We start from the raw sequence: 24,170 nt of genomic DNA on the forward strand, positions 1-24,170 counted from the left end.
GTGTTTTGGTGAAGGTCCAGAATAGCTGGGATAGAGGCTGTGATATATTCCATGACCTGCTGCTCAAAGCACTTCATAGCAATGGAAATGATTGCCACAGGGGAAATTTCAGTTATAAAACTTTCACTGGAACAATGATGGTAGACTTTGAGCAGGTTGGGGGCAGTGGTGGATAAAGTACACAAATATTGTACTTGAGTTAAAGTACAGATACCCTAAAATAATACTTCATTAAAAGTATTAGTAGTACAACGGGGTAAAAGGCGCCTTTGATTTTATTTTCCTCTAAACCACTAGATGGCATAAAAACTTGCCGCAGCACTTTCCTAAACATCCTTTTTTCAAAATGTACGTGCAAATTTGTCTGATCCTTGACGTGATCGTGGGCAGCAAAGCAATGATTCTGAGGTAGTTTGATGTTTTTTTTTTTTTTTTTTTAATGTTGTTGATTTAAGTAGCAAATAAGAATGCATTAAATGAATGTTTGTATTTTCAGACAAAGGTCTTTTTAATGATTTTCAGTTTTGTTCAAGGTAATTCAAGCAACAATATTTCAATAACGGAAGAATATGTAAAAGTATGGTATTTGGGGTAAAAAGCGCCCCTGCTGTTGGGACAAAAGGCACAATAATTAACATGATAATGAATAGTCTGACTTTTCCATTTCTTGACATAACATGGTTAGATTCACATAGCAAATATCATATATCAAACTGGGTAACCATATTAGAGATAATACCCATATTTAAAATATATTAATCATATCATAATAAAATAAAATTTATTGTTACTACTGGAAATTATTCCAGTATTATTACTACTGGTTACTACTGCAAATTATTCCAGATATTAAACAGGCTATTATGGGATCTCCTTCATTGCTTTCAGAATCTTTACTTTTTAAAATTTATTTTGTTTCTGTATTTCTGTATTTTTAAAATCTACTTTTATATTTTATATATAAAAATAAATATCACTTAGGCCTATTTTAATGACAGTATATTTACTGAACAAAAATGTATTCTTTTATTTATCAAAATAAACAGAAAATAGTACAAACTTTGCTAAAGTTTTTCTTTTGAACAAGAATTAACCTAGTCATTAATAAAAACATATTATTTTAGCTAAAGTATTTGTATAAATACTGTGTGCCTTTTACCCCATGCTGGGGGGCCTTTTACCCCATGTGAGGGGTAAAAGGCCCCCCTCACCACCTCATACATTTATAAGATTTTTAAACAAAATTAACCACTTGATTTTTGTCACACAAAATATGTTGCTCCATCAATGTCCAATACAAACATATATTTTTTCTGCAATCATATACTTTGAGAATAGTGAAAAGCACATTTTTTCTTAAAGGTCCCGTTTTACATGGTTTTTTGAAGCTTTGATTGTGTTTATAGTGTGCAATATAACATGTGTTCATGTTTCGCGTGTAAAAAAACACAGTATTTTCCACATAATTTACTTATCTGTATACCGCTGTTTCCACTGTCATAAAAACGGGCTGATGACTTCCTTGTTCTATGAAGTCCCTCCTTCAGAAATACGTAACGAGTTCTGATTGTGCCAGCGGTTCCTGTGTTGTGATTCAACAGCAGCTTAGCGCTCTATGGCTCTGAGCGCACCGTGCCCGGAAAAGTCACACCTCTTACCATAACGTGGAGATGCACGCGCTCAGTGTTATTGTAAACATGTCTTTAATTTTACCCTATCAATTTGAGCCGGAATCAGACCCGGTGATTGGACTGCAGGATGAAAATAACAGCGTTTCGACGACATGGCGACAAACACACTCTACAAACGCAACTCTTGTGTATTCCTGTGGGCGGAGGTTAGTCAAAAAACTGTTTTAGTGACGTCATTAAAGAAGGAAGTAGAGGGATGTAGTCCAAACTGGCCGTTCGATGTAGGCGACTTCTGTTAATAAAATATCTCACTTGGCATTGAACTTTGAGCTTTAAAATTTTACAGATTTTATTTATACTCTAACAACAACATTACACACTAACTAAAGTTTGAAACATGGGATCACGAAGAACGGGACCTTTAAGGTGTGCCTTTAGCCCCGTTGTACTTTACTTTGAAATCTCATTCACAAGTTCACTCAAGTGGCAAAATTATTGTTTACTAGTCATTTATTTAGCTGGTTAGTTGATATACTCCATTATCCTGCTCAAAATGCCTATTTTAAGAAGAAAGCATAGGTCCGAAATGATTATGAATCATTATGAGTCAGCTTTCTTTAGCTCTAAGAATCATGTTACTTCTGATTCTTGCTTCATTTTGAATCAGGAAAAACAGTAATTTGAGATCAATGAATCAGTTGTAAACTGCTACATTCAGATCAGCCAAATTCACAGATTAACTATTAAATACGATTTGTGAATCGTTCATTTGTATTATATATTATGCTTCTTTCTTTTTTTTCAGCCCCAAACAAACACATAAGAGTACATGAACCCCCACAGGAAAACTGTTGATGCCCTTTCTGACTATCAAGCTTAGATTAGGTGAGACAGACCCAGTTGTCTCAGAGCCTGAATGTGTCAGAAAGAGATTTTCAAACTCACTTGGGGATTAAGCTGTAGATGTCTCAAATGTGTTGAGTGGGCTGAAAGAGGTGAAACTACCTTCTCTGTCAAACTTTATGAACCATAATGGACAAACAATATGTGAGAAGAAGACTGACTGTAGCAATGTTTTTGCAATGAATGATTTTTCTTTGTTCTGGTGGCCACATTGAAAATATTGTGTTTTTGATGAGTTGTTCAGAGGTAGAATTTTCATTTTTGTTAAACATATTAATTAAAACAATAAAACAGCATTGAGCCCCCCCCCCCCCCCCCCTCGCTCTTTTATGTTAATGTACTTAATTTATTTTGCGGGATAAGCAAAAAATAACAAGAATAAAAAGTTAAAGGGATAGTTTACCCAAAAATGAAAATACGCTTATCGACTTACGCCAAAAGAGTAACGCCTGAAGCGAGTAGCGTAAGCTTTGATACCTCTCACGGTTCAAACAAATAGGGCTAGGCAACAAACTCAAGCTCCTCTTCTCTTATATCGAAATCCTCCAACATTTCTCTTTAAAAATTCTCGTTTTAGACTTCTAATTTATGGCGGGTGTTTTGTTTTGATCTATCCTCTGTGTTTCCATCTGTCAGAAGCTAGTTATTTTAGTTTTTAAAGTTTTAAATATGGATATTTTTCTCACACAAATGCATCACTTTGCTTCAGAAGGCCTTTATTAAACCCTTGAGCCACGTGGTTATCTTTTATGATGGATGGTTGCACTTTTTTGGGCTTCAAAATTTGAAGCCCAAAAAAAGTGCAACCACAAAATCTCATCCTCTAATTACTGCCATTATAAAGCTTGGAGGAGCCAGGACATTGCATTTAATATAACTCTGACTGTATTCATCTGAAAGAAGATTGTCATATACACCTAGAATGGCTTAAGGGTGAGTAAATCATGAGATCATTTTCATTTTTGGGTGAACTAACTATTTAAAATGAGTGTGATGCAGTTTTTTTTTTTTTTTTTAACTGAACAAGAATACAACCAGAGCAGTTTAATACATTAAAGGTGCCCTAGATTCAAAAATTGAATTTACCTTGACATAGTTGAATAACAAGAGTTCAGTACATGGAAATGACATACAGTGAGTCTCAAACTCCATTGTTTCCTCCTTCTTATATAAATCTCATTTGTTTAAAAGACCTCCGAAAAACAGGCGAATCTCAACATAACACCGACTGTTACGTAACAGTCGGGATCATTAATATGTACGCCCCCAATATTTGCATATGCCAGCCCATGTTCCCAACATTATGAAAGGGATTACAGGTCTGGATGTGCACAGCTGAATCATCAGACTAGGTAAGCAAGCAAAGACAATAGTGAAAAATGGCAGATGGAGCAATAATAACTGACATGATCCATGATATCATGATATTTTTAGTGATATTTGTAAATTGTCTTTCTAAATGTTTCGTTAGCATGTTGCTAATGTACTGTTAAATGTGGTTAAAAAGTTACCATTGTTTCTTACTGTATTCACGGAGACAAGAGCCGTCGCATTTTCATTTTTTAAACACTTGCAGTCTGTATAATGCATAAACACAACTTCATTCTTTATAAATCTCTCCAACAGTGTAGCATTAGCCGTTAGCCACGGAGCACTATCAAACTCATTCAGAATCAATGTAAACATCAAAATAAACACTGTATTTACGCGATTAGACATGCTGCATGACGAACACTTTGTAAAGATCCATTTTGGGGGTTATATTAGCTGTTTGAATTTTTTTTTATGTTGTTTAAGGCAAGCGCGAACTCTTGGGGCGTGGAGCACGAGATTTAAATCGGCTCATTTATAATGATGCCCCAAAATAGGCAGTTAAAAAAATGAATAAAAAAAAAATCTATGGGGTATTTTGAGGTGAAACTTCACAGACACATTCAGGGGACACCTTAGACTTATATTACATCTTTTTAAAAAAAGTTCTAGGGCACCTTTAATGAGAAATGTGAAAAAATCTGGGGGTATGATGACATTTCCATAGTAAATGGGGACTTTACATTTAAATCATTCTCCGTCTCTCTGTTTTGTTTCAGTCTCTCTTTCTCTGTCTGATTTCAACTTCACATCAATACACATTGTTTGCGCAATTTATCTGGATTAAGCATGAAACATAGCAATTTATTTAACTAGGAAACAAAAGCTTTCAAATGGTCATGGTTGTGAAGCTCTGCTGTTTTTAAATGGATTGAACAAGGCATGAAAAGAACCGAAGCACAGATTTTATACACTAATGGGAAACACAAAAGGGGTTTGAGAGGGTTTGAGACTACAAAAGCATGTTTTGTCATGTTAATGGCAGGAGTTATCTGTTTGGGAAGACATTAGGTAATCTGTCTCTTTGTCTCTTTCATGATTTCTGTCTTTATCACATTATTTCTGAAGTATAAAGTCAATACCCATCAGTACAGTCCCTGCAGATGAAACACTATAGCCTGTCTCATGATAACGCACACACACGCACACACACGCGCACACACACACACACACACACACACACACACACACACACACACACACACGCACACACACACACACACTCTCTCTCTCTCTCTCTCTCTAATTATACACTTAGTACTTTTACAAGTACACATTACCATCCTTATCTAAAATGAAATGAAATTGCCTGGCCAACCATATTACCTATTAATATGGAAATTCTAGCTTTGCAAATAGTACCATGCAGCATTTATTTTCAATGAGCAGTATTCATGTGGGTTTTTAATGACCTGTTTCTGTGTGTGTGTGTTTTCAGTGTTAGATGTCTATCCAGATGTGTGTCATTGTGAGGGTCGGAAGGTGAACTGTAATGGCAAAAACCTCCTACATGTACCTGCTGTGTCGTCTAATGTAACTGCACTGTAAGTATAACACCGGCAGAGATCAAGAGACCTTCACCTCTGTTATACATTACAGTCGGCTTTAAACGGAAGTTGAGATAGTCTTTTCTTTCCTACTGTAAAAAAGAAGAAGAAAAAAAAAAAATTGTAGGTCAGGACATGATTTTGTTTGGATTGTGGTTTGCTATTGTCTATTGGTAATTTGATGAAAGACTATAAATCATTTGTAATAAATACTGCAATATTATGTTTAAAAAAATATCACTAGGACCAGCAACCCACCGTAGACTGGGAACGAGACGCAAATCACTATATTTGTTTTCCAAATGTAATAACTGTTATCCCCCCGATTCTGCCCTCAGAGAGCTGAACAGTAACAGAATTGAATCTCTCTCTCGTGATATGTTCATCCGCTATAGACACCTGGAGAGACTGTGAGTGACACTTCATCCTTTCATTTCATCTTCTCCTCTTATAATCCCTTTCTCTGTTCTCTCTTCTAAGCTTTTTAAACGTCTGAGTCTCCTTGCCTTGAGCTCAAGTCATGATTTATGAATGATGATTAGCAACAGCTTTGCAATGATTAATTTTTCCTTTTCTCTAAAATACAAAGCAGAGAGATGTCAGAATACGTTTTGTATGTGTGTGTATACTTAAAAGTTGAAAACATAACTTCAGCTGCATGTAAAAAAGGTAAACCTTTATTTTACAGTGTCCCTGTTACACATTACATGTTACTATAGTAATAACAGTAAATTATGCATAATTCCATGCAACCAACCCTAAAACAAAACCTATACTAATTTTGTGTTGTTAATAAATATTACACAGTACTTATATGTATACTTACACTGTAACAAGAAGACCTTAAAATAGTGTGACTGTAAAAAAAAATTGGCCTGTTGGGCAGTTACTTTGAATGATAGTCTGACTCTCACTGATGTTAGCGAGACATTTAAATCATATACAGTTGCAAGAAAAAGTATGTGAACCACTTGCAGAATCTGTGAAAATGTGAATAATTTTAACAAAATAAAGGAGATAATACAAAATGCATGTTATTTTTTTAGTATTGTCCTGAGTAAGATATTTTACATAAACAATGTTTACATATAATCCACAAGACAAAAAAATAGCTGAATTTATTCAAATAACCCCATTCATAAGTATGTGAACCATTGATTCTTCATACTGTGTGTGGTTACCTGGATGATCTATGACTGTTTGTTTGTTTTGTGATGGTTCTTCATGAGTCTCTTGTTTGTTCTGAACAGTTAAACTGAGCTCTGTTCTTCAGAAAAGTTCTCCAGGTCCTGCAGATTCTTCAGTTTTCCACCATCTTTTGCATATTTGAACCCTTTACAACAGTGACTGAATGATTTTGAGATCCATCTTTTCACACTGAGGACAATTGAGGGACTCAAACACAACTATTAAAAAAGGTTCACTGATGCTCCAGAAGGAAACATGACGCATTAATAGATGGGGGGTGAAAACATTTGGAATTTGAAGATCAAGGTAAATTGTATTTAATTTGTCTTCCGGGAAACATGAAAGTATCTTCTGTTGCTTCCGAAGGGCAGTACTAAATTTAAAAAAAATTATATTTAAACAAAATAAGAAAAATTTGGATATCTTCATCCTGTTCAAAAGTTTTCACCCCCGTCTCTCAATGCATCGTGTTTTCTTCTGGAGCATCAGTGAATGTTTGAACCTTTTTTAATAGTTGTGTTTGAGTCCCTCAATTGTCCTCAGTGTGAAAAGACGGATCTGAAAATCATTCAGTCACTGCTGTAAAGGGTTCAAATATGCAAAAGATGGTGGAAAACTGAAGAAACTGCAGGACCTGGAGAATTTTTTCTGAAGAACAGAGCTCAGTTTAACTGTTCAGAACAAACAAGAAACTCATAAAGAACCATCACAAAACAAACAAACAGTCGTAGATCATCCAGAAAACCACTTGTCTTGTGGATTATATGTAAACACCTTTTATGTAAAATATCTTACTCAGGAGAGTACTAAATAAAAAATAACATGCATTTTGTATTATCTCCTTTATTTTGTTAAAATTATTCACATTTTCACAGATTCTGCAAGTGGTTCACATGCTTTTTCTTGCAACTGTACTAAAAAAAAAATGTATCTGTGTTCTAATGATTTTTGCCTCAGTGAGAAATTTACCATCAGAATTTGATCTATGATGGCAGCATATTCTGAATACTGGTTGCATATAATTATTCATATTTCTCATCCAAAACAAATGTATAGGAATAAAATCACATTTCTAGTTTATATATAAAGCAAATGACATACACCTACAGTACATATTCCTAATATAGCACTAATGTAGGTGAAAAATAACGCATAATACAGTTTCATGTCCAACAATTCACTTGACATTGGCATATGTGGAATTAAAATAATTTCAAACCTTTCCATTACAGTATTTACTTTCTGTTGACAAAAAAAAGCCCCCCCCCCACCCCCTTAAGTGTCTTGGAGGTTTTTAAAGCTCAGCTTTCTTTGTAGAGTTCAGACAGGATGACATTTTTATTGTCCATCAAAGTTCAAGAGTGTAGCACTTGGTATAGCCAGACAACATTTACTCTCAGACAGACAAAGAGCGAGAGAAGCTTTCGCAGGACATCTCATCAATTAATCATTATAAATGACAGACATTGTTTAGAAGAATTCATAATAAAGATAAACATCATATGTTCTGTCATAGTTTGATGTAAATAAACAAAAAAAGAGTCTTTGAAAAATGTAAATGTTTCTGTTCCCACAGCAACCACAAATTAATAACCGATTGTATATTTTGCTTTTGATCTACATGCCGTTTCTGTCAGTTCATTGATTGTATAATGAAAGTTTTTTTTATCTAATAACTGATATGCTATTTTTAGGGAGTTATGTTTCAGATAAAGGGTTTATAAGTGTACTTATATGTACACTACCACTTAAACATTTAGGGTTGTTAAGATTTATAAAGCAAATTCAGTAGTATTGTGGGACTATTATTACAATTTAAAATAGCTGTTTATGTAATTTATTCCTGTGATGGCAAAGCTGAATTTTCAGCAGTCATTACTCCAGCCTTCAGTGTCGCATTCAGAAATCATTTTAATATGCTGACTAGGTGAAATGAAATAGACATTTTTTAACATTATAAATGCATTTAGTGTCACTTTAGATCAATTTAATGCATACTTGCTGAATAAAAGTATAACATCATATAACATCATCATGACCCATGACTCATCCAATCATTATCTTAAAATAAACCCTGACAGGATGATTCCACAAAGCACAGGTGTCTTATATAATCCAAAGGGGTTTATTTGCAGTAAAGAGTGGCTGAGTGTACATTATACCAGTTATTACATGATTACTTGGTTACTAAATAAATAAATAAATGGACATAGAATATTGATTTAAGTAAAAAGTACATGAAAAACATGAAGAAAAAATATATATCTAAAATATAAAAAATATATATATTACGTGAGAAGAACCATGAAGTGCAATGAGAGTCATGAAACTAGCATAGAATTGAATTTGTTACCAGGCACATGGCAACCAATTATAGATTATGCAAAAAGTTTAGACAAAAATATCTGACCGCAGGATGCCACGATTGTTCAAAACTTTTTAATGAGGCAAAATACACACAGTGCACCTACAGTAATGACTAACTGTGAATATTCTTTCTCTCTGCAGACATTTGGAAAGTAACAGTATAGAAATGATCTCCAAGAGGGCGTTTTCAGGACTGATCTCTTTGCGTAAACTGTGAGTAATGTATGAATGAACAGTTCGCTGGCTGTGTGTGACTGTGCACAATCATATCAATGACACATCAAGTATAACGTTACATTGATCCTTCCCCGAGTTCCTGTTTAAATGAATGCATAACTGTACATCACTATCTGTGTATGTAATTATGAGCTCCCCATCCCTTTCTTCCCATCAGTCAGTCGGAGGCTTTCATCATCCATCCATTCATCCATGTAAAAGAAACAGAAGGAGAAGAAGGATGTAATAATGAGGATGGAGGATTAGGCTTGATTCAGGCAGAACAGATCCATGATCAAAGAATGAATTTTAATGCACCGTAATGTTGTTGTGTGTATGCTTCAATGTACCTGGGCTCTTAATCTCAGAGACCTGCTTCCGTATACACAACTGGTGATCTAATCAACATTATACCAACATTAATCAGCCAACTAGAGGGAGGAAAGAGAGAGAGAGAAAAAGGAAGGAAATCACTGACTAGAGGCAGAAGGAACAGCAGTGTAGTTATATTGTAGATGGCCTTTGTAATGACAAAACCTTAACAAAACCCATTTAAACATCTGACCTCCGTTAATGTGTACTTCTCTTTCTCTTTGTCTTGTTCTGTCTCTATCATTTTTGCAGTTTTTTGAGTCAAAATAGGATTGCGTCTCTAAAAGCAGGAATATTTGGTGACCTCAGCAGTCTGGAGTGGTTGTAAGTAGAAAAACAGAGACACCTACACACTCACATGCTGGATGAAATCAGATGCTGGGTACGATTCAAATAGGAATTGCTGTTTTCTTTGTCTCATTCTTCTTGTTTATTAGGCTGTTTCTCCTTTATGTTTTCAATCAGACATAATTGATGGATTGTGTTTGCTCTCTGTGAAAATGAAATGCAGAATCATTTAAATGAATCTCGCCTTTTTCAGGGCTCAGATTGAGACTTTGAGGCTGACCTGCTCTCATTACCAAACAAAGAGCTTTTCAGGGTCACTCTTTTGAATATATCTGTGTTTGTCTGCATGTGTAGGATTCTGGATGAGAACAGAATATCTTCTCTGCGTCAAAAGTCTTTTGAAGGCCTGAAATCATTATTTTTCCTGTAAGCGTAATCTTTTTTTTTCACCTTGACAAAGAGATAAAATAGATTAATCTACAATGTATTTTGCATAGACCAACAAGAGAGGAGGATAAATAGAAAAATGATTCCGGTCAAATGTTTTTCATTTATTGTAAACTGACTACTCTGTTGATTGTGTTGTGTAGCTCAAGTGTGCATTTATGTATTTTTGCAGGTCTTTATTAAATAACTCTGTTGAACAGTTTCCTAAAACTTCAATTTGCCTTGAGATGCCCCGTCTGAACTGGTTGTGAGTGATAAATATGACACTTATATGTCTTGCATTACATCTTAAATAAAGTGGATCCATAACATATTTACATATAAGTATACACAAAGTAAAATTATTTTACAAAATATGTTTAAAATATGTTTAATTAAAATCACAATTAAGATAAAAATGCATTTGGACACTTTCTGGTTGTCAAACATTAGTGGACCATGGTTATAATTGCAATCTACTACTCTGCTCAGGTATCTATATGAACTTGAGGGGAACTGACTTTATACATCCACTAAAACATCCATTTAGTTAAGAATAATATCAAAAATCATTTGTTTGTGGAAACTCCTCCTGTAATAGGTTTGAAAGACATCCCTACATGTTACTCTTATCATTGGTTTCTCTGGTGCTAGGAGTAATAGTATATATCCGGCTTTCGAGCTTTCCAACTTGGTACTCAAGTGTTGGTACTCAAATGTGGGCAATAAGTGGGTCAGTTAATTGTGGAAGTACAAGCCAATTTTGCAGCTCTGTTTCTGTAAATGTTTTTTTTTTTTTCACTGGGAAGTAAGTTTTGAGTTCTGAGATTCACAGTTTATTTTCTTAGTGTAATCAACAAAAAATTGATTCCTCATAGTACTGTATGACCCCTTTAGGTGTCCCAATGTGGGTAACTATAACTATATAGTAACTTTGCAACTACTTGTCAACTAACTCTCATTAGAATATTAGTAGAATATCTGCTTAATATCTGCTTACACTTTATTTCGATGGTACCCCAACAGACAGTAACTTTGCAGCTACATGTTAACTTACTAACCTAACCTAACTTTGGGTTAGTTCACCCAAAAAAAAAAAAAAAAAATTGGTCATTAATTACTCACCCTCATGTCATTCCAAACCCATAAGACTTTCGTTAATACTCGGAACGCAAATGAAGATCTTTTTGATGAAATCTGAGAGATTTCTGTCCCCCCATAGACAGCTACGCAACTGAAACTTTGATGCTTCAAAAAGTTTATAAAGAGATTATAAAACTAATCCATATGAATTGAGTGGTTTAGTCCAAATTTTCTGAAGAGACTTGATTGCTTTTTATGATGAACAGATTTAATTTAAGCCATCACATTGATCAGCAAACATAAAAAAAACCTGAATGACGTGGAGTCTTACAGATTTGGAATGATATGAAGGTGAGTAATTAATGACAGAAATTTCATTTTTGGGTGAACTAACTCTTTAATCCCTAACCCTAACCTAAGAGTCTAGTACAGTCTACTAATACTCTAATGACTCAAAACTCAAAAGTTAATTATAGTTTGTAGAATGTCTAAAATGGACCATCTGAATAAAGTGTAACCCAAATATGCTTGGGGGCCACCGTTTTTTCTAAACCCAGATCTTGATATTTACTAATTTTGACTCAATTGCTTCACATTCCAGTGATCACGTGTTTTTTATTGCAGGGAAATGGAGGGAAATAGAATTTCATCTCTCTGGGCATCAAGTTTTAAGAACTGCTCCTCTCTCACCGTCTTGTGAGTAACCACAAACCACAGACACACACGCGCACACACACACACACACACACACAGTAACATACAATGTAAACTGCAGTGAGAGTGTTGTGGGATCCAGGGTATTTATATTATAGAGTGTTTATTTGTCACAGCTGAGTGTGGGAGAAGGAGAGAGAAGCGGGACTCATCTAAAGCTCCTCATGAGTCTCTCGGCTCGGCTGGAAACACTTACAAATAAATGCAGATTTAGGTTGAAATGAATAATTTAAGAGCACAGCAGATTAAAGACATCGGGAATGAATAAATTACAATAATTACTCATGTTTTAGATGTACGTGTTGATATGCACCACGAATATCTGGTGCTGTGGTGTAAGGCCTTTGATTTGATCTATCAGTGACATTTGAAGGACACTCTGTCCTGAGGGACGGAGCTCGCAGCATCACGACAGCTTCTCTCTCACTCTTCCACTGTATTTTGGTATTTCTTCAACTCCAGGCACTTTTATGGGCCAGGGGTTGTTTTTAATTAAAACTAACAGATTTAAATATTTCATTATTTATTTTTGCTCTTTTTTTAAATGCCTTTTAATTATATACTGTTTCTGACTGTTTTACCCCAGACACAATTTAATTTAATTTCCACCACAGAATGCTATTTTGTACAGTATTTAGATTTACATAATCTGAAATTCAGTAGAAATTAAATGTGTTGGATAAGAAAATATCAAATAAATTACATAATTCTCCTTTGATGTATGTACTGTATGCTGGCCTATCATTATTGGACAAATAAACTACTGTGAGCATGCAATGTGTGTTTTAAGGGATTTTATTTTCTTCTTCCACAGGGCTATAAGTGATTATGTAATAATTGAAGAAACTCCCATTGACACCTTAATGAAAATGTACATTTCATCAAAGGGTTAATTATTATTCTAGCATTTGAAAAACAGAATTCTCTTGTACGGGAGGATATTAGTAAATCGACTGAAGTGCCAGTGTTTGTTTGTTGTGATGTCTGATCCAATTCATTCACTTTATTCCTCAATTCAAAGCTGTTTCAGATATCACAAAAGAGTACATTTCTTCAAAAATGTAAATATTTCATGTGTTCGTTACATCCAGTGCTTTTCAGACCTAATCTGTGACTGTTAGTTTGTCCTTCTATAAGCATTATAGAAAATGTTCGAGATAATTCCTGGAACATGGTGATATGGATGGTTCTTAAGTGTTCTCTTCGGACTCTCTTAAGACTCAGAGATAGAGACAGATCTGATTTACATATAGATGTAGGGTGAATTCAGGGTGATTGGGACACTTTTTGCCATTGAGATGACTTGGAAAAAGTTTCCCAGTCAACCTGAATTCACATTATATGACTTCATGCTGCAGCACTGAAGGAATTGGTGAAAAAGGGGATTTTGAGACAGTGTTATTATATGCATGTCTTTTTCTGGTTTAGAGCATTGAGGAGAAACCACATCAGCACCATTGAAGAGGGAACATTTGCAGACATGCAAAGATTGATAGACCTGTGAGTATACACACAAACACACACACACACGCACACGCACACACACACACACACACGCATACACTAAGTGAAGGCATTTATTTCAATGTAGTCCCTAGATTACATTTTTTTGTCATCATTTTTTCATTTCATTGCTTATAAAAATGTTTGTGCCAGAGAGAAAGAGAACTCTATTTGTGAATTTTAAGGGTTAGTTCACCAACAAATGAAAATTATGTCTCTCGTTCTTGTTTACTCACCCTCATGTCGTTCCAAACTTTATTTCTTCCCTTGAACACACAAAAAAAGAGATGTTTATATAACTATCTCCCATACAAAAAAAAGCAATGAAATGAAATGAAAAGCACAAAAGGGCTAAAGTTAGTATACATTCACAGATGAGATTTGACAGCTAAGATCAAGGCCAAAAGTTTGAGTCACACTATCGTATGGCTTCTGGAGACTTGGAATATAGTGCACATGTTTGGTATATGAAGCACTTTTTTCTTTCATTTTTGGAGCTGGACCGCCCTGGTCATGCATTTGTTTTGAATAGAAAAAAAAGACATTCATCATATCTCTGCAGAGATTTGAAGGCAGAGAGAGAAAGACAAAGAGAGACACCTGCTGACACAAAGCTTCTATTTGAGGATCTTTTTTTTGTTTGTTTGTTTTATCTATTTAGTGTATAATTAAGGTGAAAAATGAGCTGCTGAATTTGCTGTGATTTGATTTACAGAGACGTGTCTGTGAACCAGATTAAAGACCTGCCTCCATCTCTGTTCCAGAACCTCCAGAACCTCAAACAGCTGTGAGAGCCACATTCTGTACTTTATTATTTATGGTGCAAATTGTGTCTAAAACTCCTTGTTTTAAGCTTAAAAGCTATACAATTTTTTCTTGAGGTCCCTCAGTGGAGCAATACCACAGTGTTATTCACTTGTATCTGTGCTGAACTGCCCAGATATTCATTGATTGGTTGAAAGCCTCTTTGGATGAAGTGACAGGCCTTATGAATCACAGAAGCATATTATGGATTCTATCAATAACTATTTTACTGTTTGTGTGTGTTTGTTATAGGAATATCTCCAACAATCCCCTGGAACACATATACAGCAATCAATTTGACAGTTTGGTGAATCTGCAGTCACTGTGAGTAAGCAGGAGTAAAAACAACATCAATTATGTTATTATAATGATGCAGTGTATTAAGAGAGAGCTTGGTATTATTCATGTGTGTATGATGTTTGCAGAAATCTACATCATAATTACATGACATTCACATCTGGTTCATGACTATCTGTCTCAGCATGTCAATGACCTCAGACTGTTAATCAGAGAATAATTAAATATCTAAAGCCACATTGAATTAGGTCTTTATGCTGGTTCTGATTAGGCAGCCAATCATGGTTGCAAACACATATAATTTTAATATTAATTGATGGGTTTCATTCTAAGGGTATGGTTTTTAATAATGGATAGAATTTAGGTTCATTTTTGCATGTTTTATTGGAGAATGTGCAGGTTTGAAAGCGTTCAGGTCATAGCATTTAGTGTCTTGAAGTGAAGCAGCTCAGTGTCGTCTTCATACTTTTGCTGGATTGAGCTCTGTAGACCTGGACCACGTGATTTACAGAAGTAGGACATGTTCCTGGATCAACATCATATGTTGTTTCTGGAAATTCATTCCTTTCAGCCAATCATACTCAGAAGACATTTTTTATTGCTCAGAAGAGCAGGAGACTCCTTAAAAATTCTGAGGCAAAATAAAGATTGAACCAAATTAAACAGTTGTTGGCATAAAGTACATAGAACTGTAAAATAAATGAGATCTTATGAAACTTTTGTATGAGTCCAACTGAGATTACAAGGATCTAAGCAGAACAATCGGAGTAGAAGGACATTCAACAAAAGTTAAAGTCACCATTTGCTCTTGATTTAATCTTTCTGTCTAGGAGAAACAACTGAGATATTAAATAAATCTCATTTATGATTTTTCTAAGGGTAATAAAAATTCAACTTAATGTGAACCCTAACTATAATCCTAAAATCAGATGCCAACAATTGGTTGATGGTGTTCCAGGTTGTATATGAAAGGACATAGATCCAGAAAAAGCTTGTTGGCCTTGCATTTCTATATTGCCGTTTTCTGCAGCCCACTCAGCTATTTCAATCCCTAGTGAATCCTGCTGACCAGGGTCAGAAATTAGCAATTTCCCAGCATCATGGCAAAAAAGGACAGAGAGCAAAAAATAAATAAATAAATCCTAAGATTCTTAAAGGGTTAGTTCTCCCAAAAATGAAAATTATGTCATTAATTATTCACCCTCATGCCGTTCCACACCCGTAAGACCTTCGTTCATCTTCAGAACACAAATTAATATATTTTTGATAAAATATCTTTTCTAGCAAGATAATTAACACTTTCAGATGCCCAGAAAGTTACTAAAGACATATTTAAAACAGATCATGTGACTACAGTGGTTCAACCTTAATGTTATGAAGTGTCGAGAATACTTTTTGTGCGTTAAAAAAACAAAATAATGACTTTATTCAACAATATCTTGTAATGGGCGATTTCAAAACACTGCTTCGAAGATTTATGAATCTTTTGTTTCGAATTAGTGGTTCGGAGCGTGTATCAAACTGCCAAAGTCACGTGATTTCAGTAAATGAGGCTTCGTTACATCATGAGTGTTTCAAAATTTCAATGGCTCACCACTGGGGGGCTGTTTTCAAAGCATTATTTGCCCCGTTTGGTTTGCGGCTGTCACATCGCGGCTGTTCCCTGTGTGCTTCGGCACAAAGAACAAGAGCTTCTAAAAGAGCTTCACAGACAGACACTGCATCTTTTTTAAGATGTCATTCTGTCTGTGCGTTTCTGGAGGTGGTCGTTTCCTATCCTCACTGACAGCCACAATCACTTTCTCTCATGTCTGCTTAGCGTGAGACTGTGTTTGTGGGTGGTTCATATTCTCTTGTGAGAATGCCCACGTCGGTGCGCTGTTTGTCTCGTCTTTCTCGTAAGGGCTTGAGCGCTCAGAGCGCCGTGTGCCTTCGAGCTGCCGGCTGACAGCGTGCGTTGCCATGGCAACCCAGCGTGTTGTCCCGCACTCTAGATGTGTGGTCGAGACTCGAGCGCCTCAAATAAGGTGGAGTCCCCTCACTTTTTCCCGGATCTAGTTTCTTTTTCTGAATCAGAAAAGTACTACTTTGATGAATAAGCCTGGGTGACCAGAGGATCACAGTGGGGCAATACCCGCCGAGCCATTCTCCGTGGGCCCCCGACTCCTCTAGTGCATCGCAAACATGTTGTGACTGTGTTCGTGGGTGGCTCATGTTTAGTAACAACATGGCCACGTCGGCGCCCAGTGCGCCGTGTGTCATCCAGTTAGACCGCCACATTCACTGTCCCACATGGCTGGTAGCTTCTGGGTGGATTGCAGGTCCTTCTCATGGGGGACCTCATGGGGATGAGGCTGAATGTCCCACGGTTGTGATGTGCTCATGCTGAATCAGATTCAGACTTGACAACCATGCTTTCCCGGGCCCCTGGGGGCGTTGTGCGACTCGTACTCGCCTTGCCCCGCCCCCTGTCTTTAGCCCGTGCATGGAAAAACTTGGCAGATTGGAAGCCTTTTTTGGTGTCAATATAGAACGCCAAAAGGGCCATAATCTGCATTAAAAGTTTTTTCTTTCTCACTACCCTCTATGGTGGGGTGGCAGTGCTATGGGCACACCACCTCTGTCCTGCATGGGTCTTGGCCCCCGGCAAGTCTGCGGTAGGCCAAAGCACTCATTGCATATGGGTAGTTCTGAGTTGGGGTTGAGCTACGCATGATGCAAGTCATAGCGCAGGCCCCTGGCCAGACGATGTCCACCATGGTGGTCCGGAAACACCCCTGGCTAGCCTTGCTGAGGTGTGTCGTCGTCAAAGTACGCTTTCTCGATGCGCTCATCTCACAAGCTGGCCTAAAACCCAGCCCGCTCAGCCCGCAGCCAAGCCAGTTGGCTAGCGAGAAGCGGTCCTGAAGAAATGGCGACCCGGAGTTGAGGTAAACTGTTCTTTCGGGAGACGATGCCCGCATCGCTCCCTCCCCGGAGGAGGGCTGGGTAGAGAATTTTGGTCTGTTCCGCCACTGTCTCTCCGGAGTCCAGCGGTATCCACAAAGTGAACTGTTTTCTAATCCTCCAGGTCCCAAGAGGATGTGGCTGGCAGTGTGCGAGGCCCCGCCTTGCCACTCTCAGCCCCGTCTCACTTCGCCAGCAGGTCCCACCCTGCATCCCAATGTCCATACTATCCATCCTAAATAGTATTTGAGATTAAAATAAGTGTGTCCCAAAGCATAGTATGTTGAAAAGAGTATGCCAAAAGTCCCCGGATGGTCTACTATTTCCGGTAGATTTTCGAAGTGTGGATCCGTGCACACTATAAAGGCTAATACTGCCCACAACCCATTGCGCGTTGGACGAGGATTTAGTTCAGAACTACAAACACGAGTAAAAAGTGTTAAAAAAACTACAAAACATGCCGGATATGCGCGACAGACGCCGAGAGGTTTGAGTGACTAATAATCAGTTCAACCTGATAGAAAATATTTAGTCTGGTCCCAGCACTCTACCTCGCTGCCCCATGCCCGGTATGTCTGTGGTGCATTTGGTCCGCTGCCTCACCGAGGAGCGCGTCCAGTTGGTGTTGAACTGCCTGAGTTCGCTCAAGCGCAGGACAACGGCCCCACTGAAACACTTTCAGAGGCTCCTGGGGCATCCTGAGCCGCGGTCACGCCGATCGGATTGCTTCATATGAGGCCGCTTCAACTCTGGCTCAGCGGCCGGGTCCCGAGATGGAAGTGGCAGCGCGGTACGTTCCGTGTCCCCGTGAAACCGAGCTGCTGTCACACTGTCACCCAGTGGTCGGATCCTTCGTTCCTGCGGGCTGGAGTTCCCCTTGAACAAGTGTCCAGACATGCTGTGGTCCATACAGTCACCGGGTGGGGGGCCACGTACAATGGGCATGCAGTGTCAGGTCTGTGGACGGGGCCTCATCTGCATTGGCATCAATTGCCTTGAGTTGCTAGCAGTACATCTTGCACTGGGCTACTTCAAGGAGCTGCTGTCAGACAAGCACTGCGGCCGTTGCGTATGGAGTCAGAAGCATCTGAGGTCGCTTCATGCCATTCATGTCCCAGGTGTGCTCAACCGTGCAGCCGACGAGCTCTCACGGCAGCCTCCACTTGTGGGCGAATGGAGACTCCATCCCCAGGCAGTCCAGCTGATCTGGCAGCACTTCGGCGAGGCCCAGATAGATCTGTTTGCCTCCCCGGAGACTGCCCACTTCCAGCGGTTCTATTCCCTGAACGGCGGCACGCTCATCACGGATGCCCTGGCACACAGCTGGCCCCGGGGCCTACGCAGATATGTGTTTCCCCCAGTGAGCCTTCTCACACAACTCCTGTGCAAAGTCAGGGAGGACGAGGAGCAGGTCTTGCTAGTGGCTCCGTATTGGCCCACTCGGACCTGGTTTTCGGACCTGATGCTCCTCACGACAGCCCCTCCCTGGCCTATTCCTCTGAGGAAGGACCTCCTGACTCAGAGACGGGGCACCCTGTGGCACCTGCGTCCCAACCTGTGGAACCTCCACGTGTGGTCCCTGGACGGGATGTGGAGGTTCTGAGTGATCTCCCGCAAGTGGTCATAGACACCATCACTTCCGCTAGAGCTCCTTCCACGAGGAGCCTCTATGCGTTGAAGTGGAACCTGTTTGTTGAATGGTGCTCCTCTCACCGAGAGGACCTCCGATAATGCTTGGTCAGCTCTGTGCTTTCCTTCCTGCAAGAGGGCTTGGAGCGAAGGCTGTCTGTCTCCCTCCACCCTCAAAGTGTATGTTGCCACTATCGCTGCACATCACTATGCAGTTGATGGCAAGTCCTTGATCCTTGGTCCACGATCTGATCGTCAGATTCCTGAGGGGGGTGAGGAGACTAAATTCGCCTCGCCCTTCCTCCATACCCTCTTGGGATCTCACCCTGGTACTTACATCTCTCAGGGGTCATCCCTTCGAACCTTTGCAATCAGTAGAGTTAAAAGTATTGTCCCTTAAGACCGTCCTCCTGGTTGCATTGGCTTCGATCAAGAGGGTAGGGGACTTGTATGCATTTTCGGTCGACGAATCGTTCCTGGAATTCGGGCCCAGTGACTCTCATGTTATCCTGAGATCCCGGCCCGGATACGTTCCCAAGGTTCCTACCACTCCCTTCAGAGATCAGGTAGTGAACCTGCAAGCGCTGCCTTCGGAGGAGGCAGACCCAGCCCTAGCTTTGCTCTGTCCTGTCCGCACTCTGCGTGTGTACGTGGACAGAACGTGAAGCTTCAGGACCTCAGATCAGCTCTTTGTCTGTTACGGAGGCCAACAGAAGGGAAAGGCTGTCTCCAAGCAGAGGATGGCCCACTGGATAGTGGATGCCATCGCCCTGGCGTACGAATCCCAGGGCGTGCCTTGCCCGCTCGGGTTGAGAGCCCACTCCACCAGAGGAGTGGCCTCTTCCTGGGCTCTGGTGCACGGCGCCTCGCTGACAGATATCTGTAGAGTTGCGAGCTGGGCGACACCTAACACGTTCGCTAGATTCTATAGCCTTTGTGTAGAGCCGGTGTCTTCCCGTGTACTCGCTTCCACCAGCCGATAGACCCATTGAGCCTAATTTAAGTGTCGGCTTGCAATGCCACTCCTGCCCCCTGGGCCGGATACGTGCATCCTTTACTCCAGTCGAGTTCCCCACTTAGCGAACCCTGTCGAGTTCCTCCGCCTCCCCCTTCGGTTTGGACATTGCGGAGTGTCTGATGCCAGGCCAACGTCCATCACCGACATTGATGTTGGCTGGGTTCCATATGTCGCAACCCCTCTACGTGAGCGGTCCCATATGTGTATTTGTCTACGGTCAACTCCCTACGGGGAGCCCGTGTCTTTCCCTTAGCAGAGCCAGCTCTGCTGTCACCTGTCAGATGAGCCTCCCCCTACCCAGGTGGAGCCATCCTTTGGACTCCATATGCGTACTGCCCTCGGCCAGTCCATATGTGTATTCTCCACGTAAACTCCTCCCCCACAGGGTAGGTAGTGGTCTCCGCCGCGTCCCCTACGGGTTCGCTTCCCCAGTGTAGTCTAGTTTACTTAGTGGGTATTTCGGGACAGCAATAGAATCTCTCGGCGGAAGCTCGCCCCCTTGCGCTGGGCACTGGAAGGGGTTTCGTAATTGTGGTGCTTTATTTGGGATCCCAATTCGTCGGTCACTACTGACGTACGTCGAACGTGACCGACCGAAAGGGAATGTCTCGGTTACGTATGTAACCCTCGTTCCCTGAAGGAGGGAACGGAGACATACGTCCCGTCGTCACAGTTTCTGTACCCTCGCTGTAGTGCAGACACCAGTTGTCTCTTCAGCGAAAAACAGAGTGCGACTGCATCTGCTTCCTATTTATATACACCTGTCGGAGGCGGTGAGCATTATGCAAATATCGCACGCCAATTCCATTGGCTTGTTTTAGTTCACTCGAAGGTGATAGGGCTCTCTAGTGATATCCCAATTCGTCAGTCACTACTGACATACGTCTCCGTTCCCTCCTTCAGGGAACGAGGGTTACATATGTAACCGAGACGATTCATCTCGTCGCTTCAAAACATTAAGGTTGAACCACTGTAGTGACATGAACTGTTTTAAATGTCTTTAGTACCTTTCTGGGCATCTGAAAGTGTTAATTATCTTGCTGGCAATGGAGGCCTCACTGAGCTATTGGATTTTTTCAAAAATATCTTAATTTGTGTTCCGAAGATGAACGAAGGTCTTACAGGTGTAGAGCGACATGAGGGTGAGTAATTAATGACAGAATTTTAATTTTTGGGTGAACTAACCCTTTAACCTTTGATAATGTATCCTATATTGATATTATAATACTATTTTTACTATTTAAATATTGAATATTTAAGATCTGGTTTTCTGGTTTTCGTACTATTTAGGTCTGTCAAGTTTAGTATGCTTTTGAAGTATTTGAAGTTTTTATATGAAAAGAATATAGAGTCCTTATAGAGGTAAAACAGCCCCTGAAAATCAGTTCCAAATATTGCCCCTGGTCAATTTTATGTCTGGTTGTGTGTTACTTACAACCAGAGAGACAACTGAGCAGAGGTAAAAATAATAAAATATATAACATTAAAAAGCTAGGCCTAATTATCTTTACTATAGGCTGATCCTCAGGTCACAGTGAATGTTGTGTACCAGTCCATAGATGTAGTAGAGATGTTAAGTGAGATTCATATTCAAAACTGCAGTATTCATCAGCCATTGTGCCTGTTCATATGTCTGCATTCATTGATATTTTTCTGGGCATTATGTCAGTAATTGTTCAGCTGGCTTTATAGGTCTACATTTCTTTACTTTTATTGGCTTTGAAAATGTACTTGTGTTCTGGATAAAAAACACCCAATGAAGGTAAAATCTGCATCTGTCTGTTCTGTGTGCAGGAGTATGGAAGAGGTGGAGATTCCCAACATCAGTATCAGGATGTTCCGGCCCCTAACTAACCTCACTCACATGTGAGCATACTAAAATTATATTTTAAACTTAGATTGGTTACTTTTTATGGCATCTTATTCTTTATATACAGTAGTACTGTGCAAAAGTCTTAGGCACGTCAGTTTTTTCACCCCCCAAAAAGGGTTTTAAGCCAGTTATTTATATTTTTTGCTGTAGTGTGTCAGTAGGAAATATCAGTTCACATTTCTAAACATTCATTTTGCCATTAATTGTAATAATCCAGTGAGATTTTTGTATCCACAAAGAGTCTGACAACAGCCAGTGCTCCACACTTAGATCTGATCTCACCATCATCAAATCTGTCTGTGATTACATGAAGAAACCTTCTGTTCCAGACCTTCAAATTTGCTCTCAAATTCCTTGTACACCATAGTCTCTCATGAGTCAAGACAAACACAACAAAAACCTCCATTAAGCCAGTAAGTCACACAGCGTGCCCTCTGAGTGAGATAGAGGGCGAGAGAACAGAGAGAGGTCTTACTCTTGAATGTAGGCTGGGTGGTAACTGTCGGTCGGAGGGTGAATGATTACTGCATTTGAAAAGTCAAGCCCGCTGGTAAATACAGCTCACCTTGAACTCTTGATCTTTCACAAGATTACCGTGCCTCTCTCTGCTTGAGAATTATCTTTAACTTTTTTCCATAAGATTTAATATCTCCAGAACAGATGTGTTCCCCTCTGGAGGAATGAAAATGAAATAAAAAATCAGTAGAGTATAGGCCTTCAGAGAGATTTTTAAATGGAATGCCATCATTTCATTATGAGGAATGAGTCCCTCCACACCAGCACCGAACAAAAGAGCCGCCGCCGCATGCCAAGAGATGCTGTACTGAAGTAACTGCTGAACCTCATGCTGAACCTGTCGGCACTTTGATGTGGAGATGAGGTTTTTGCATGATTGTTACTTTGCAGATATCAGCCGTGCTAAAAATTCACTTTTGATCTGAGACAGGCCCACCCCATCAGACTGTGACATCAATAGAAGGTTAGCTCAGCATTTTACAAAGCTGTTGATGAGTTTGATAAGGACATAAATGTGAACAGAACTGTTTGTGTGTGTGCTGTAGTGAAACACATGTTTTAAGAACAGACAGAGGAACAGATACTCTGCTCGGGCTACAGTGTTTGATTGTACAGCGGGGTAAAGTGTTCATTTAGGGTGGAAGTATTAGGTTATGTTTTCTTAATGAATTCTGCCATCATTTACTCTTCTTTGTGTCATTCTAAATGATTTTCTTTTATCTGCAGTTCACAAAAGATGAATTTGTATCTGATTATCCTGATGATTCTTTTCCATAAAATTAAAGTGAATGATCATAGAAGTAGTTCATATGAATTGTGCGCTATATCCAAGTTCTCTGAAGTCATATGAAAGCTTTGTGTAATAAATTTAAGTAATGAATAGAGTCATATTAGTTGATTGAGTTCACAAAACCCATCTGAATGATTTCAGACAAATCAGACCGAACTGGTTCTCGAATAATGCTTCAATGTTGCCTCAGAATTTTCATTTGAGTTAGCAATTCCATAAATCAGAGTGAAATAAATGTTTTTAATATCTTTATTTAATGAAGTATGCAGTTATGTGTAAAACAATTTTGCTTTTCTATTCTCTTCTTCTGTCATTTATGTGTTGGATTATTTCAGTTATTTTAAGCGTTTTGAATTCTGTGGATATTCTCCTAATGTGCGGAGCTGCAAGCCAAACACAGACGGAATCTCATCCTTTGAGAATCTGCTCGCAAACATCATTCTGCGCGTGTTTGTCTGGGTCGTCGCCTTCATCATTTGCTTCGGAAACATCTTCGTCATCTGTCTGCGGTCCTGTATTGCTTCAGAAAATCAACATCACACCATGGCCATCAAATCCCTCTGCTGTAAGTCCATTAAACATCAAACATGAGTGTGACAAAAAACAATATGCAGCATCCAACTCAACCCCAGTAAAGCTCAAATAATCATTCAGTCAAAATCCATTTAATGCATTTAACAGTGATACA

At 39.2% G+C, this 24,170-nt stretch overlaps 1 protein-coding gene across 4 annotated transcripts in view; it reads left to right on the forward strand.

Moving 5' to 3' along the window:
* The window catches only part of rxfp2l (relaxin family peptide receptor 2, like), a 53,923-nt gene that overhangs the window by 14,915 nt on the left and 14,838 nt on the right, over positions 1-24,170 (forward strand). For all 4 annotated transcript variants that reach the window (XM_048187025.1, XM_048187026.1, XM_048187027.1 and 1 more), the window contains exons 4-15: positions 5,344-5,449; positions 5,791-5,862; positions 9,149-9,220; positions 9,848-9,919; positions 10,238-10,309; positions 10,503-10,577; positions 12,017-12,088; positions 13,535-13,606; positions 14,325-14,396; positions 14,666-14,737; positions 22,098-22,169; positions 23,818-24,047. In XM_048187025.1, coding sequence (XP_048042982.1) covers positions 5,344-5,449; positions 5,791-5,862; positions 9,149-9,220; positions 9,848-9,919; positions 10,238-10,309; positions 10,503-10,577; positions 12,017-12,088; positions 13,535-13,606; positions 14,325-14,396; positions 14,666-14,737; positions 22,098-22,169; positions 23,818-24,047 — 1,059 coding nt within the window. The remainder of the gene's footprint in view (positions 1-5,343; positions 5,450-5,790; positions 5,863-9,148; positions 9,221-9,847; positions 9,920-10,237; positions 10,310-10,502; positions 10,578-12,016; positions 12,089-13,534; positions 13,607-14,324; positions 14,397-14,665; positions 14,738-22,097; positions 22,170-23,817; positions 24,048-24,170) is intronic.

The sequence above is a fragment of the Megalobrama amblycephala genome, linkage group LG4 (assembly GCF_018812025.1).
Source record: "Megalobrama amblycephala isolate DHTTF-2021 linkage group LG4, ASM1881202v1, whole genome shotgun sequence".
In the NCBI taxonomy this organism is placed as follows: Eukaryota; Metazoa; Chordata; class Actinopteri; order Cypriniformes; family Xenocyprididae; genus Megalobrama; species Megalobrama amblycephala.